Consider the following 14,675-nt stretch of genomic DNA (forward strand, 5'->3'; position numbering starts at 1 on the left):
TCTCTCCTCTGTCTCCAGGGTGCCAGTATATTCACAACCACCAACGGCCACAGCAACAGGAGCTATGTAAGGGGTGAATGACGTTCAGCCAACACTAACTACAAAGTTCCTTCATTTTCTAAGGTAGAGGTAGCCAACGAGTCGCAAAATTCGAAGTGTATATTCTTCATTTCACTGAGCTACGTCCCAGCGTGACTTGATCCCTGTACCTAAACCCAACGTCACACTGCAATATAGACCACTTGGCCTGTAAAGCTTGAAAAAGACATATCTAAGAGTTTGAAATATACTTTAATTCTTCTCAATAGAACCACAGTGCACATATATTAAAGGATACACTGCTACAGTACAGTTCAATGTTGTATGTACATGGACAGATAATACAAACCAGTTTACTTTCAACAAAATTGTAACATGTTTAAAAGACTTATTAAAAATATTCAACATATTCCAACAAACAGTTTTGACACTGTTAGCATACACAAACTCTACAAGTACACCACTATTCGATTTCCTTATAAATTCTAACATGCCTCACAAACATTAAGGTATCAAAGAAAAGGAGTGACCAACTAGTCTATACTATAAGACTTCCTTATGAGACCATCCCTAGAGTATTTTTAAAATGATTTCCTGAAAATCATTTCACATGGAATCAAATTACTAGACAATATTTGTATATGGGTTTACCACTGAGAGTGCAATAATTTTCTTATTTAACAACTATAAATGTTCGTAACATGCATTACTCTATAGAAACCATACATTTAGAAATATTCTTGGCACTATCGCTATTCAGTGAATAAATTTTTACAAAAATTAATACTGTTATGCTATTTCCTTGATTAAAGGATTGAATATATACCGTATTTCAACTTGCATTGCATGGATGAATAATACCTATTTAGCACCATAAAATTTTACATCAATATTATTAAAAATATGAAAGTGCACTTATAAATTTGATATTCTAAATTTAACATGTTAATAGTTTCAATGTCCTCATTACTTCCAAATAAGAATCATCAACAAAAATTTTGAATGCTATAAATGTGCAAAACAAATTTTAATGCAAGGGGAAAAGTATGACTTCTTTTTCTTCTTTGTTAGAGTACGTGTACCCATAAAATTATTAGATAAACCTCCTTCTAAGGGTATTTTTCTACCCTAAAATTAACATCTTATAAATTATTTGATTTAGTGCTTAAGAAACTATATTCTTGAATTTTTATTTTTAAAAAAATATATATGCACAAAATTTACTGTTTACAAAGTCAAAACTTCAGCATTGGAGAAAAGGTAGCAAGTCGTGAGGCTGCAGTACATATACTAAATATATGCTTGGTGTATGTTATGCACCATTTAAATTCGGTGATAATTTCTCATATGAAGCTCCACTTAATATATTTGGCAAAACTGCCATCTCAAAAACAGTGTATTCAGTTTACCACAATACACTGAACTCTTTTTAATTCGAACTCAATAAAAAACATTTGAATTGTCCAAAATTTTAAATAATGAAAACAGGAAGTTATTAGAGATGGTTCCAAGGCGAATAAACTTTTATTCGAATTGAAGAGAGTCCACAGTATATGGTAATCATATAGTCATAAAAAGAGAGTATATGCTTAAAATTCTAATATACATATATACAAGTTATCAAAATATCGTATTTATCTTTTTTATTTTACTTTTCACCTATACCCAATTGATAACTACATGCTACATATATATGATTCTTAAAAAGTGTTTTATGTACATATAGTAAATGGGGCATTTAATATATAATGCACTTCCACTAATAAAACTATTAAGATAATTCATTAGTTATATCTAGTATAACAGTTCAATAATAATATAATGCTTATGTTATTTAATCCTGGTGTTTCTTGGCACACATTTCACTTCTCATACAAGATTGAAATTTTATTCCCAATTATATGATTTAATGTTATATATAAGAAAAAAAGAATTGTCACATCAAACGCCTAGTTGCTGGCAATGTCAGTGAAGAGATGTAACACAATAATATTATGCATTATGAGTAAATAATTGTAGACAGTCAGTCAATCATGGCTCTCAATAAACATTATCAGGTTAGGAATAACATTATTATTGCATTTTAACTGAACACATCCAAATGTAGCTGCTCCCGCGTCAATGTAAAAAATGGTGAAGTATTTGAAAAATAATATCACTCTTCTATACAAACACACACACATATTTATAGCATCAGTTAAACATTCAATAATTGCTAACATTATATTCTGTAATAAAATATTTACATTGAACACATTTCTTCATGCTTTACCCCCATGTCAAGAGAAGATTTAATTGCATATATTGTGATGTTGGAAATATTTAAGAGTAATTTTCAAACTTCACTGTTTTTGGACTTTTACAAGTTTATATTTTAGGTTCTTCATAACATTGAAATATTTGCTGAATTTATATTTACACGATGACTCGCAAAACAAGAACCATATGCAAATCAACATGTTAACATTATCACTATATCAAAAATTAAAATTTGTGGAAAATCATATGGTTTAACATACAAAATATAAAAAATGTAACAACTAAGATACTTTTAAAAAGCTGCCATATCTTTAGTATACTTTATTCAGTTCCATTAAGAGTCTGGTTGCCATTGTTGGTTTACTTTAAAAGGTGTGATATGAGAATTACTAACTTTCAAGAGTTTATGGTGTGTTTAGTACATCATAATCTTAAGTACTGCTTTATAACATTTCAACATGAACATTAGCGTGCCTATGAAATGTTCCACCTGCTAACACATGTGCTATGGCTTTGTAATGTAATACAGAGGCTATTAATACAGAGAAAGAAAACATACAACATAGAAATGCTTTGAAAACTGAATGGAACTTCTATGTACAATCAAAGTCTTGATTACAATTTGAGTTATTATAGATTTAACGTTCTTCAGGGAATCAAAATGAAAAAAAACTTATGATGCGGAAAATGTAAAATTTGGGAATTTAAAATTGGGGTTGCACTATATTTTTAAAGCTGAGCCATTGCACCATTTACAAAATTTCTGATATTTTTAGATTCAGTATTTCTACAAAACCCTGCAACGTAATGCAAAATTCTGCAATTTGGATATTCATTTTATGAATATAATCATCATCATCCTGCATCTGACTGAGTCAGAATTTATGAATATATTGGTAAAATTAATATATCCTCATCTGCTGATGATGCTATGCTCTTGAAATGGATGCTAATGAAATTAACCTGGCTGGTAATCAGAGAACACTTGTTCGAATCACATCACCACGAAAACTACAATTCCTAATACATCTTTGTTCTGTGACGTGCATGTCTATATACACAGTTTATTTTTAAAAGCAAAATCTATTGCAGTAGTCAGGTGGTTACATGAATTAATTATATAAAATCAACAATTCACTCAATAATAATTTAAGATTAACACAAAAGGTGATTAAGTTCCATTAGACTCAAGTCATGGAATGCCATAACATTTTTCTGACCTGATGGTGCTGTGCTTTCATATTTATAAATTATAGTCTGCTAAATCTATTAACCACATTAAAATTATTGTTATGATTAAACAACCTGTGCATGAAAAAAAATAAGTTGTCCAGTTTACACTTGGAAGTACTTAACTGTATTTATGTACGTCAGTTTAAACAAAATGCCCTTAAGTTAAATTCTTATATTTTACAAACAATATATTTTAAGTTAATAATATTTATTTTCTAACAATATAAATTTACTGGTCTTTAATATTCCAATACTACTGCAAATAATGATGTGAAATCATGTCATATGTACACATAAGAAAAAAATTGTTAACTAGATTTCTGTGCAGAACAAGTAATGTAAAGATAGTTATTGAGATTACAATGACATTAGAATTTTCATTGTACGGTTCGTAACATTTTTGAATCTGCAATGGAAGCTCAATCTAGCTAACATAACAATTGAAAATCTTACAGTGTAGATATGCTCAGGAAAATATCCCTTGTTTCAAAGATGGGTATCCTTTACGTACTGCGGTACTTAAGATTCATTCCTGGGTATGTTGCAAATAGGGTAAGGACAGGTTTCAAACACTCAATCATGTATACCCACTCATTCATTCATTCATGAGAAGTCTTTGTATTTGGGAAGCTGACGTGTGGTTCGTTCTAGGCTAATTATCCACTGTCTTGTGCACTGTCCTTCCGGCTGAACAGTCTGATGCGGCCCGAATGCTGGGTGGCACTGCTGATTACTTCCATCCATCTGAAGAGGAAAAATATGTAAGATGAACTATATCCATGTGCGCATTTTTCCATTGCAAATAAAGCAAGCAAAAATGTTTATTTGTAATGAATTAACGGTAGAGTATAATGAATATACATGTTCGCATATGTAAAAACAAATCAATGCCCAAGCATGTATCGTCAGAAAAATAATGTCAAAAAAATAAAAAATCTAATATTTATTGAATAATAAAAAAGTAAAGTTTGCCCACTCAATGAAAATTAAGTTCCTAATTGATATTTTATGCATATTGTTATAAGTAACAGTGTTCATGAATCTTCTTATATGGCGTACACTTTTAGAAGGAACACGAGTTCAGTCGATACGCAGCCAGTGCTATTGCCAAACTAACTGCTAGCGGAAGGGAAAGACTGCAGAATGGTGGAGTACATCTTTTTCAGTCATATAAGCTAGTAACAGTTTTCTGTTTTCTAGTTTGTTTCCCAGGAGAGAATAGGGGTTCACAGATTTCTGAGGTAGATGTTTTACCCTGTTTTATAATGCGCGACACAGTATGTACATGTACACCACACACTTCTTCCAACGTCAATTAATATGCTTTAAATTGATATTTTTGCCTTGTGAATTTAAAGTGGTGAGTTTTTTATGAAAACTTCATGCGTGCAAGAAAAGTACAGTACGGTTTCCTAACTGGTGCAAGTACAGTACGGTTTCCTAACTGTACAACGTTGCACTTCTACCACTGGCTGATCGCCACGGACAGGCTCTGTGTGGCCCTGTCCGATATCACTTCTAAAACCATACTCCTCATAGGTACTGCCAATTCAAAGCCATATGTTTCCAATTTAATTCTTGCCTTTGTGTAAGTTTTGTGGAAAATAACCGTCAATTATACAACTGCTAAACAAGCACAACCTGATTGTTTAATTTTAATACTTACCAGTAAGTATTTCAGGAGGAGTGTAGAACCTCCCCCTACTTACGTCCTTGTCAATGACTTACAAAATTGGGCTTGAAAATGCATTATTTATAATTAACTGGACATGCAGAACACACTACAAGATGGTGAGACATTGTGAATTTCTTCATATAAGGTGAACCAGAATTAGACCATATTAGTGCTGTAGTCATCTGATGATAGTTGGTGTTGTGTTATTCTACGCCCTTTTTTACAAGCCTGTTTTTATATTACTATTTTTATGACAATGAAGTTAGGATATGTGACTGAGAAATGTACACTAGGCAAATCACAATCTTACCTAAGGTTACAAAATATCCAGCTGCAGGGGCCGCTTTGGTAAATAAATTTCTGATACACATCCCGAACACTCACCTTCCAAATGTATATTCGCTCTCTGCCCGGAAGAAGTACACATGATTCTTGAACTGTAGCTTGAACACGTAGTCCTTCATGATTCCATCCTTCTCGTTGGGTGTGCTCACTGTGTACCCAAGTAGGGGGAGGCTGGCCAGGGGGAAGTCATCCTGAGCAAGAACAAACCACAAACGATTATAACTTGGAAAGGCAAAACTTCATTTTACATACACAATATTCATTATATTGTATTATATTCATCCCTGGGGAGCGACACAGGAAGTACATGAGACGGATGGAACGGCGTTAGGAGGAACAGCAGTGTTAAGTAAATGATGTCAGCTCGATCCCCAGGGAGGACCAAAAAATGCTAAAGAAACAAATTTTAAAAAATTAATTAAAAAAATAAATCCCAAAACAAGAAACTGCCATCCCGGGAGCTTCCCTTCTGGAGATTTTTAATTTACTTAAGAAAGCTCATCTGATCAAATTAGATCAAATAAATGAATCACCGCTGGAAGCCAGTGGACTCCCTGGAAGTTGAGCTCAGGACTGAGATTAGAATTACAATTTAAGATTATAATTTAACAACATCTAATATGTTCATTGCGTTCAATTAACTTACACAAGTTGTACGCTTAGCATGGTTAAACATATTCTATTTTTCTTATGTAATATATTAATGTTTATATTTCTTGTACTTTAAACATATATAATTTTAACAGGTGAAGGTAATAAAGGGATATTTTTAGTTTCATAAACATTAATCACTCCCGTTACATTGATTAAATAATTAAATAATAATGTAATAAAACAAAAAGTTATGACCCCTGGTAGTGAGACGGGCGTGATAGGATGCCATTTTATAATGTAGAGAAACAACGACAATAAAGCATCGTTCTTCACACGGACATTGCTCCTTGTCCGTCGTGATCCCTTGTCCCCTCCCTGGAATGCAGACGCTGCACTCTTGCATGGACGTGTGCCAGATCAGCAGTTGTGCACGCGGCGGTAACGACCCTAAAGAATTCAAATACAAATATCACACTCCAAAATTTTAATTTTATCTCTTCTTTCTAATTAATGAATAGCAATCAGTGTGGGCGCAGGATGCGGCCTTTCTTTGGGCTCCCTGCTCTGGTATGCCAGACTGGGGTTCTGGACTTGTGAGTTGGGTTCTGTGGATTTGATGAGGAAAATAATCTTGTACATCAAACCGCTCTGGAATGCCGGAACGGAATCTTCTGCGACTCCAATATTATGCATGCTTGTCTCACTGCCAGGGAAACGTTATCGAGAATGTTATTGAGGATGTTCTTCATGATGTCGTTAAAATAATATTATTAATATTGTTATGTAATGTAATGTCATGTCATCTGTTCTGGATTCCAGAACAGAAACAATATCACATAAAGTATTGTATACATCAATTATATCATGTATATATTCCCTGTATAACATTACAATTTATTATTATTATACCTATTTTAAAATGCAAATAGTAATAAATAGAGGAAATAAAGTCGGGGGAACCGTCAAATTCGGAGCAACTGACGTCCTGGTATATTTTTAGGAACCAGGACAATAAGACCATACCCTCGAATGTAGGCGGGAGGAGCCGGGCTTACTTCGGGGGTTCCCCCCTTATTACATGTATTGAATAGCTGTATATTTGTGTATGATTGTTGCTTATAGTTGATAATTGTCTAAATTATATGATAATGCAAATTCAGTATGTAATGTAATAATGTAATAAAGGGAATTATTATTATTATTATTCATTATATTGCTTTGCACTTTGCAGGCACGTACAAGAACTGGATTGGCAATATTTTCAAGAAATCACTCACTCATGAGTTACAGTTCATAGATTGAAATATGTAAGAATGTCAAAATACAATGCAGCATGTTTTGCTTAGAGGGATTGAGAAATAAATGCTCACTGTTTAAAAACAGATGAATATATTGTTATGATTTTCATTTTACAATATACAGAAACTCTCAGAGGTTACACCAATAGCGAATACATGTGCTTGAGCATGCATAATTATTACAACACATTGCAAATGCAGCTGTGTTGATCACTCTACAGATTCTACAGAACACTTGGCGGGAGCTTGATGTCTGCAGGGCAACTCAAGGTGTATACATCGAGTTGCATTGACCATTTTCCTAAACTCTGAGTGTTTCTACATCAAGGTACGTTAAAAAAAGGTGTGATAATAAACCATTACTTACACTTCAAATTATCAATTATTTCTCAATCCCTCTAAGCCGAAGATGCTGTATATGCAGTATGTATTTCAAAGGACACCCACGAAGAAGCCTCGATTTAAACCTGGAATCCTTGGTAGTGAGATCATGAATTGAAGGCCCAATGTGCTTGGACAACAGGGGAACAAATTTGAATTCTAAGTCCTCTTTACGTGCAGATAGGCTAATCAGGACTGGACCTACACTTTAAAGTGAAAGCTCAACCACTGTATGGCTTACTGGGTATTGGACCCGAGATCTCTTGATTACAAAGTGACAATGTAACCACTACAACATTGTGGAGGTCCAAGGGAACTAATTATTAATCCTATTTGCACAATGTGAAAGTTAGAAATGCAACATGAGTTACAAAAAATTAATATTTATACTATTTATAACTGTATTATTACCTGAAATGTCTTGTAGAAGAAGAGGCAGAAATTTGTGAAAACAACCCATAGTTTTTGCCAGCCATTACTATTTTTAAATTTCCGCAACAAGTAGCCACTAAGTTGGTTCTGAAAGAAAGGGAAAATAATGCATCGTTACTACAAAAATGGGTAATATACAAACAAACAAAATGTAAGAATTAAAAATTACTAATTGTTTCCATTCCTAGTTTACACATTTAAAAAGACGAATAATAAAGCAAATAAGAAACTTTCTATAAATAATTTATTATGATACATGCATGTAAAATGTGAAGGGAGGGAGGGGGAGAGAGGGGGAGGGAGAGAGAGAGAGAGAGGGAGAGAGGGAGAAATTGAATTCTTTTATCTGAGATTAGAGACATGGATTTCAATATATTTTTACCTCTACTGATAGCAAATGATCCTTCATGCTGATGCTGGTATTACGATGCCAACATACGTGGACGGTGGTGTTGCTTCGCTGTGGCGAGGATTTCTCATTTGGACGGTTTGAACTTGGCTGGTCTTCACTGATATCGGTTTTATCAAGAACCTCATCGGATGAACCTGATATGAAACAAAGAATGTTGTTAACAATGATGACGACAGTTGCAGTTTAACTTTGAGAACAAATATAGTTGCCATGACTTATGCCACAGCCCTCGTACATTGTTACAAAGAAATCTTTTAGGCTCGTTCATGAAGCTAGTATTTGTCTTAGCCATAATAGATACATTCTTGGTTTCTCTAATATGGAACAATATACTGACATAAAATAACATGACTAAATTTAAAAAATACTTACTGCAAGACTTAAGACTGAGGTAGTGCAGTTTGTCGTCACCCCGCTCACGTGCAGATTGGATAGCTTCTGCCAAGTCCTCCAGCCACTTGTCTTTCTCCTCCTGACTGCCGGCAGCTAGCATCAGAGCTCTATCAAATAAATGGACATTTTAGACACTACAATTCCACTACTGGAAATATCAATGAATAGACACTTGTTCACTCGGTAAATAATGAGGAATATTATCTAACACAACTACCAATGAATCCTATCTCCATGTCCTTGAAGGCTATTTCCCAGACACAGGAAAGTTAAGTATCCAGTGCCTAATCTGGTAAGGGGATAGAATTAGGACTAACCTGATACCAATGCTTGAAAATTTTAACTACGAGGGGCGTTCAAGTCAATCTGGGACTTTTCATTCTACAGGTTTAAAAACAAATCCTAGGGTGGAGGTAGTGCATGAAGTAGGGACTGGCAACTGTGTCCTGTTACTGGTAGGCAGTGCTCATTGCACATGCCAGTCCAGAGACCAGTATTCAAGATGGCGGACAACAGTGTGAACGCGTACACGGGACAGCGTGTGGTGGTGAAGTTTTTAGTGAAGGAGGGCATAAAACCAAACACAGTATGGTGATGAAACACTCAGTCGCAGTAAGACATTTGAATTGCGTAAAGCACTTCTGTCACCGACAATCCCGCTTGTGGTGGTTCCCAGCCCACAGCAGTCATTCCTGGAAACATTCAGCATGTGGAACAGCTTATCATTAACAAATGTCGCATAACCTGAAATTGCTAAGGTGAGTAATCTTTTGGTAGGAACAGTAAACACAATAATTCATGATATTTTGCTATTCCGAAAAGTTAGTGCACACTGGGTACCAAAACAGCTTTCTGTTTTTGTCCGGCACAGAAGAGTTGAAGTCTGTACTGAACTGAAGGACAGCTATGTCAGAAAAGGCCAGTATTTCCTGGATTGCATCATCACGTGTGACGAAACATAGGTTCACCATTTCACTATGGAATCGAAAAGAGCAACGAAGCAGTGGAAGCATGTCACTGAACACACTAAATGTTCTCAATAATCCGTGTGCTACTGCTGCCATATTGAAAAACTGTCACCAATACAGGAAAAATAAAAGTGTTGAAAAATGTTCCGAATCAGATAAAATTCTTATTTAACACTTTATATCCATCCTATGTAAAAATTTGTACTGAATTACAGGTTATTTATAGCTATGTTACATTGGTAAATTAACAAAAAAAACTAGTAATGGAACGATATGAAATTTTGTCTGATATTGATAAAGTACAGATATAAAATTTACCTATACCCAGTGATCGAAAAATATTCTTCAGAGCTAGGCGCCAGGTCTGAAAATCAGGCACCAGGAAACCACGTACTAGTAATTGTGGATACTATAAGAAGCTGAGCCAGCCCCTGTGGCGGAGTGGTTAGCACATTGCGTTACGACGCCAGGGGTCCCGGTTTCGAATCCCGGACTGGGCTTGGATGTTTGTACTTGTCCATTCATCAATTTCATCATATCATCATTCATCACCATCTTTGCAAATTAGCCAAAAGTGGCACAAAAAGCGAAGTAAAATAAAGCAAATCAATCAGTCTATAAGGTGAGTATCACCGTATTCAAAACCTCACTAAATTATGTGAGAAAGCTGGAAATGGAGGGTTGGGGGACAAAGAGTAAGAAATTGTTACCGATTCTATAGAATGTTCACAACGTTGATAAAAAAAAATCATTTGCTAACTTACGCTGTACTGCAATTTGAACTTAGAATCTTGAAAGTTTCATACACTAAAACATAAAAAATGGTAATATTACAGCAAAAGATAACAGTCGCCAAGCTGAAATTTTTAGTCGCCATGGCGACCTGGCGAGAGGGATTTTTCGAGCCCTGCCTATACTGATAACCAGTGCTTGAAAAATCTTCTTCAGAACTAGGCGGCAGCTCTGAAAATTAGGCGCCAGGAAACCACCAACAAACCACTAGCAATTGTGCATATTATAAGAAGCTGAGCCAGCCCCCGTCGCGGAGTGGTTATCACATCGTGCTATGACGCCAGGGGTCCCAGGTTCGAATACCTGCCTGGGCATGGCATCTTAGCAAATTAGCCAAAAGTGGCACAAAAAGCAAAGTAAAATAAAGCAAATCAATCAATCTACAGGGTGTCCCACGAACGGCGCAACTGGGAATTAAGAGTGGCGTTACTTTGTAACCGAAACCTGTACATACATAAGTCATACACCAAATGTTAGCCCTGTCCAAGTAGATATTTTTAAACATAGAAACAACAAACGGGGTGCAGTGTTGTTCATGCAGTGTTGCCAAATGTAAGTGAAAGTGTAAATTTATTTTTCAACAAAGCATGGAAAATTGAATGTCAAACATTTGTACGGAAATTTGGACGTCAATTTCCACCTTGGGTAGGTGGACTATTTCGCCATCTATAGTTCAGAGAAGAAAACCGATCGTTTTCGCGTATAGCCAATCCTGAAATGCCTCGTAAAGGCGTACCGGTCCAAATGGGTGTTTTTAAAAAAATATGAGGTACAGTGGCAACACTGTTAAATCATGTGAGAAACCAGGAAATGGGGAGTTAGGGGACAAAGAGTAAGACATTGTTACTGATTCTATGGAATGCTCACAACATTGAAAAAAAAAATCATTTGCTAACTTACGCAGTACTGCAATTTGAACTTAGAATCTTAAAAATTTCGTACATGCAAACTTAAAAAATGGCAATATTACAGCAAAAGATCACAGTCGCCAGGCTGAAATTTTTAGTCGCCGCAGCGACCTGGCGACTGGGAGTTTTCGAGCCCTGCCGATAACAGATATTCTACTGATTCAATATAAAATGTCAAACGGTCCTTAAGGAACCTGAACCTCCTTGATAAATGTATGTTACAAGATGACTGCGATGAAAAAGAAGTCACATATTTTTTAGATGTTAATTTCTTAAAAAAGTAGGGCATGCAGACCATCCATAAAAGTTATAACAAAATAGTAGAATATTGCCCTAAATTTTAAGATATTTATAGATATATCAGATGGGTAAATTTTATCGGTAATTTTACTGAAACTGAAACACTGATATGCCTAAATCAGCTGATACTGACAGAGTACCAATTAATCTATATCAGCCAATACTAATACAGCACTGATTAAGCTGTCCTATCCACAAATTGTATGTACTCAAATTAGATTAAAGGATAGTTACCAAATATTAAATTATGAAAGAACAATATATTGATATGCTCTCACCTGTTGCCACCATAAATGGTGAAACAATGGTTTGCTCCCAACCTATTTTCGGTTTCTTCAACCATTACACCACGTAGGGGCATCTGGCCGTGGACTTTGAACTGGAGGTTTGGATGGACTGTTCGATTGGTGTACAGCAAGATGTCTGAAAACTAAAAGCAAACATTAATGCATGCAAGACTACAAAAAAATATGCTAAATATATTAAATATAAACTAGAAGTTAGTTTTCTCTTCAATGCTAATTAGCATACATCATGTTACGGGGGCTTGGATGCTGATATACACATGAATTGTACTTGCGTATCTTCGTAACACTAGTTACTGAAATTAATCGAAGAATGAAATAAACTGTTTTGCGGATACATAAGTACATTTCGTGGATACATTAATACATCAACGTTGATACTGATCAAACTGCTTTGGACCTACTAGTAGTCACAAATACTAGTCATATGCTAATTGAAAAAAAAAATATCAATTTACTACTTCTTCTTCCTTTAACACTCATAACTGGGAGGCACAATGTATAAATGGTACATCTGCTAATAAGCTTGTCTTTGAGAAAGAAAACAAAACAAATTTAATTTCTCTATGAGAACAAATTCTCAAGTTGGAAAGGTCCTGTCCACAGAGTGTTTACCCTCGCATGAGGCTCCACCCACTAAAGGTTAAAGTAGGATTGGAACAATTATGTGCCTCCACCAGGTATCGAACCCAGGACACCTTGATTTCAAGGCAATGGTGTTGTGGAAGCCACTCTGCAAATAGGAATTATATTAATTCTTCCTCTGTGTTTATAGAGAAGGGCATAACAAAATTTCCCAACCAGCAAGTCTCCACTTCTATTTATATATTTTTGCTATTAAAAAAACGTAAAAAATCTGCAGTAAAAAGTTGCTGTTCAACAATTTTTTGCACATCATTGCATATTTGAAAAGTACACTTGAAAATTGGATTGGATTGATTTGGTGTTTTAAGTCCACTTTATGCACAGTAAGGCTAATCGGGACTGGACCTACAGTTTAATGTGGGATCCGAACCACTATGTGCCTCCACCGGGACCCCTTGATTACAAGGTGACGACGCTACCACTGCACCATCGGGGAGGACTATACTTGAAAAGTAGGGATGGCCAAATCCAGATAAAAATTTATCTGGATATCGGATAATTTTCTATCTGGATTTCAGATATTTGGATTATCTGGATATCCAATATTTGCATTATCCAAATTAATCGTATATATCTGAATGTGTGCAATATCCAGACAGTTTTATTGTTTATCCATTTTACGGGATGTCCACATATTCTTTTATTTCTCATTTTTGTATTTCACTGTACGTATTTTCCAATACTTCATTAAATCTCTTCTGTCTGGATTATCCAGATATCTGAACTAACTGGATATCCAGATTATCTGTTGCATCCAAAAAGGGTACCAGATAATTTGGATATTATGCTAATTAGACAGAAACTTACCAGGAAGAACATTCTCTGTTGAAATCCTTTCCTTGACAGCTTGAGCAAACATCCCTGTCTCTGGAATTCCCTGCCTGACTGCACAAGATTGTCAAACCCAGAGAGGTCACGCTGGAGCTCGCAAAGCTGCACAAAATTCTCCTGCCAGAAAACAAAAGTAATAGTGTTCTTTAACATTATGAGCATCATAATTATTATTACAACTTTATATATCTTTTCATGGCTGAAGTATATAATTAGGGATGGGACCAATTAATCGGTACTCTACCGGTTTCGGCCGATATAGGCATATTGGTGTATCAGTAAAATTACTGATTATTTTACCGATCCGATCGATAAATATCTTATAATTTAGTGCAAAGTTCTGCCATTTTGTTGTAATTCTTATGGATAATCTCGATGCCCTACTTTCTGAAAAAATTATAATAATAAATATTCAACTTCTTTTGCACTGAAGTCACCTCGAAACACACATTTATTAAGGAGATCAATGAACATTTCAGGTTCTTTAAGTACCATATCTAATTTTATACCAGATCGGTAGATCAGTATCGGTAAATTTTGTATCGGTACTTTATCGGTATCACCCAAAATTTCATATTGGCCCATCCCTATATATAATAATCTAGATTATATTTTTCTTTCAATTAGGTTGATTGATTGGTTTTATTTTACTTAATTTTTCTGCCACTTTTGGCTAATCGTCAAATATGAGGATGAGAACATGATAAAATTGATGAAAGGACAATCACAAAGACACATGGGCAGAACACAACAAGTCCGACAGAGGATAATATGGCTGCAAGTCTAGATTCCAGTGTGTCGTTGGCCTGCAAAATGCAGTTCAGGGTAACTTTCAATTAGAAAAACAATATATAGCAAATAAGGA

The 14,675-nt window shown here is 35.1% G+C and overlaps 1 protein-coding gene across 2 annotated transcripts in view; it reads right to left on the reverse strand.

Annotated features, from left to right (window-relative positions):
* Positions 1-278: 278 nt before the first annotated feature.
* Cdep (Chondrocyte-derived ezrin-like domain containing protein) overlaps positions 279-14,675 on the reverse strand; it is a 239,786-nt gene continuing 225,389 nt past the window's right edge. For both annotated transcript variants that reach the window (XM_083130037.1, XM_083130036.1), the window contains 7 exons: positions 13,787-13,927; positions 12,308-12,459; positions 9,041-9,168; positions 8,639-8,802; positions 8,236-8,343; positions 5,591-5,742; positions 279-4,275 (listed from right to left, as the gene is read on the reverse strand). In XM_083130037.1, the coding sequence (XP_082986163.1) occupies positions 4,188-4,275; positions 5,591-5,742; positions 8,236-8,343; positions 8,639-8,802; positions 9,041-9,168; positions 12,308-12,459; positions 13,787-13,927 (933 nt within the window). In that variant the 3' untranslated portion in view covers positions 279-4,187. The remainder of the gene's footprint in view (positions 4,276-5,590; positions 5,743-8,235; positions 8,344-8,638; positions 8,803-9,040; positions 9,169-12,307; positions 12,460-13,786; positions 13,928-14,675) is intronic.

Source organism: Lepisma saccharinum, chromosome 10 (assembly GCF_977018435.1).
Source record: "Lepisma saccharinum chromosome 10, izLepSacc3.1, whole genome shotgun sequence".
In the NCBI taxonomy this organism is placed as follows: Eukaryota; Metazoa; Arthropoda; class Insecta; order Zygentoma; family Lepismatidae; genus Lepisma; species Lepisma saccharinum.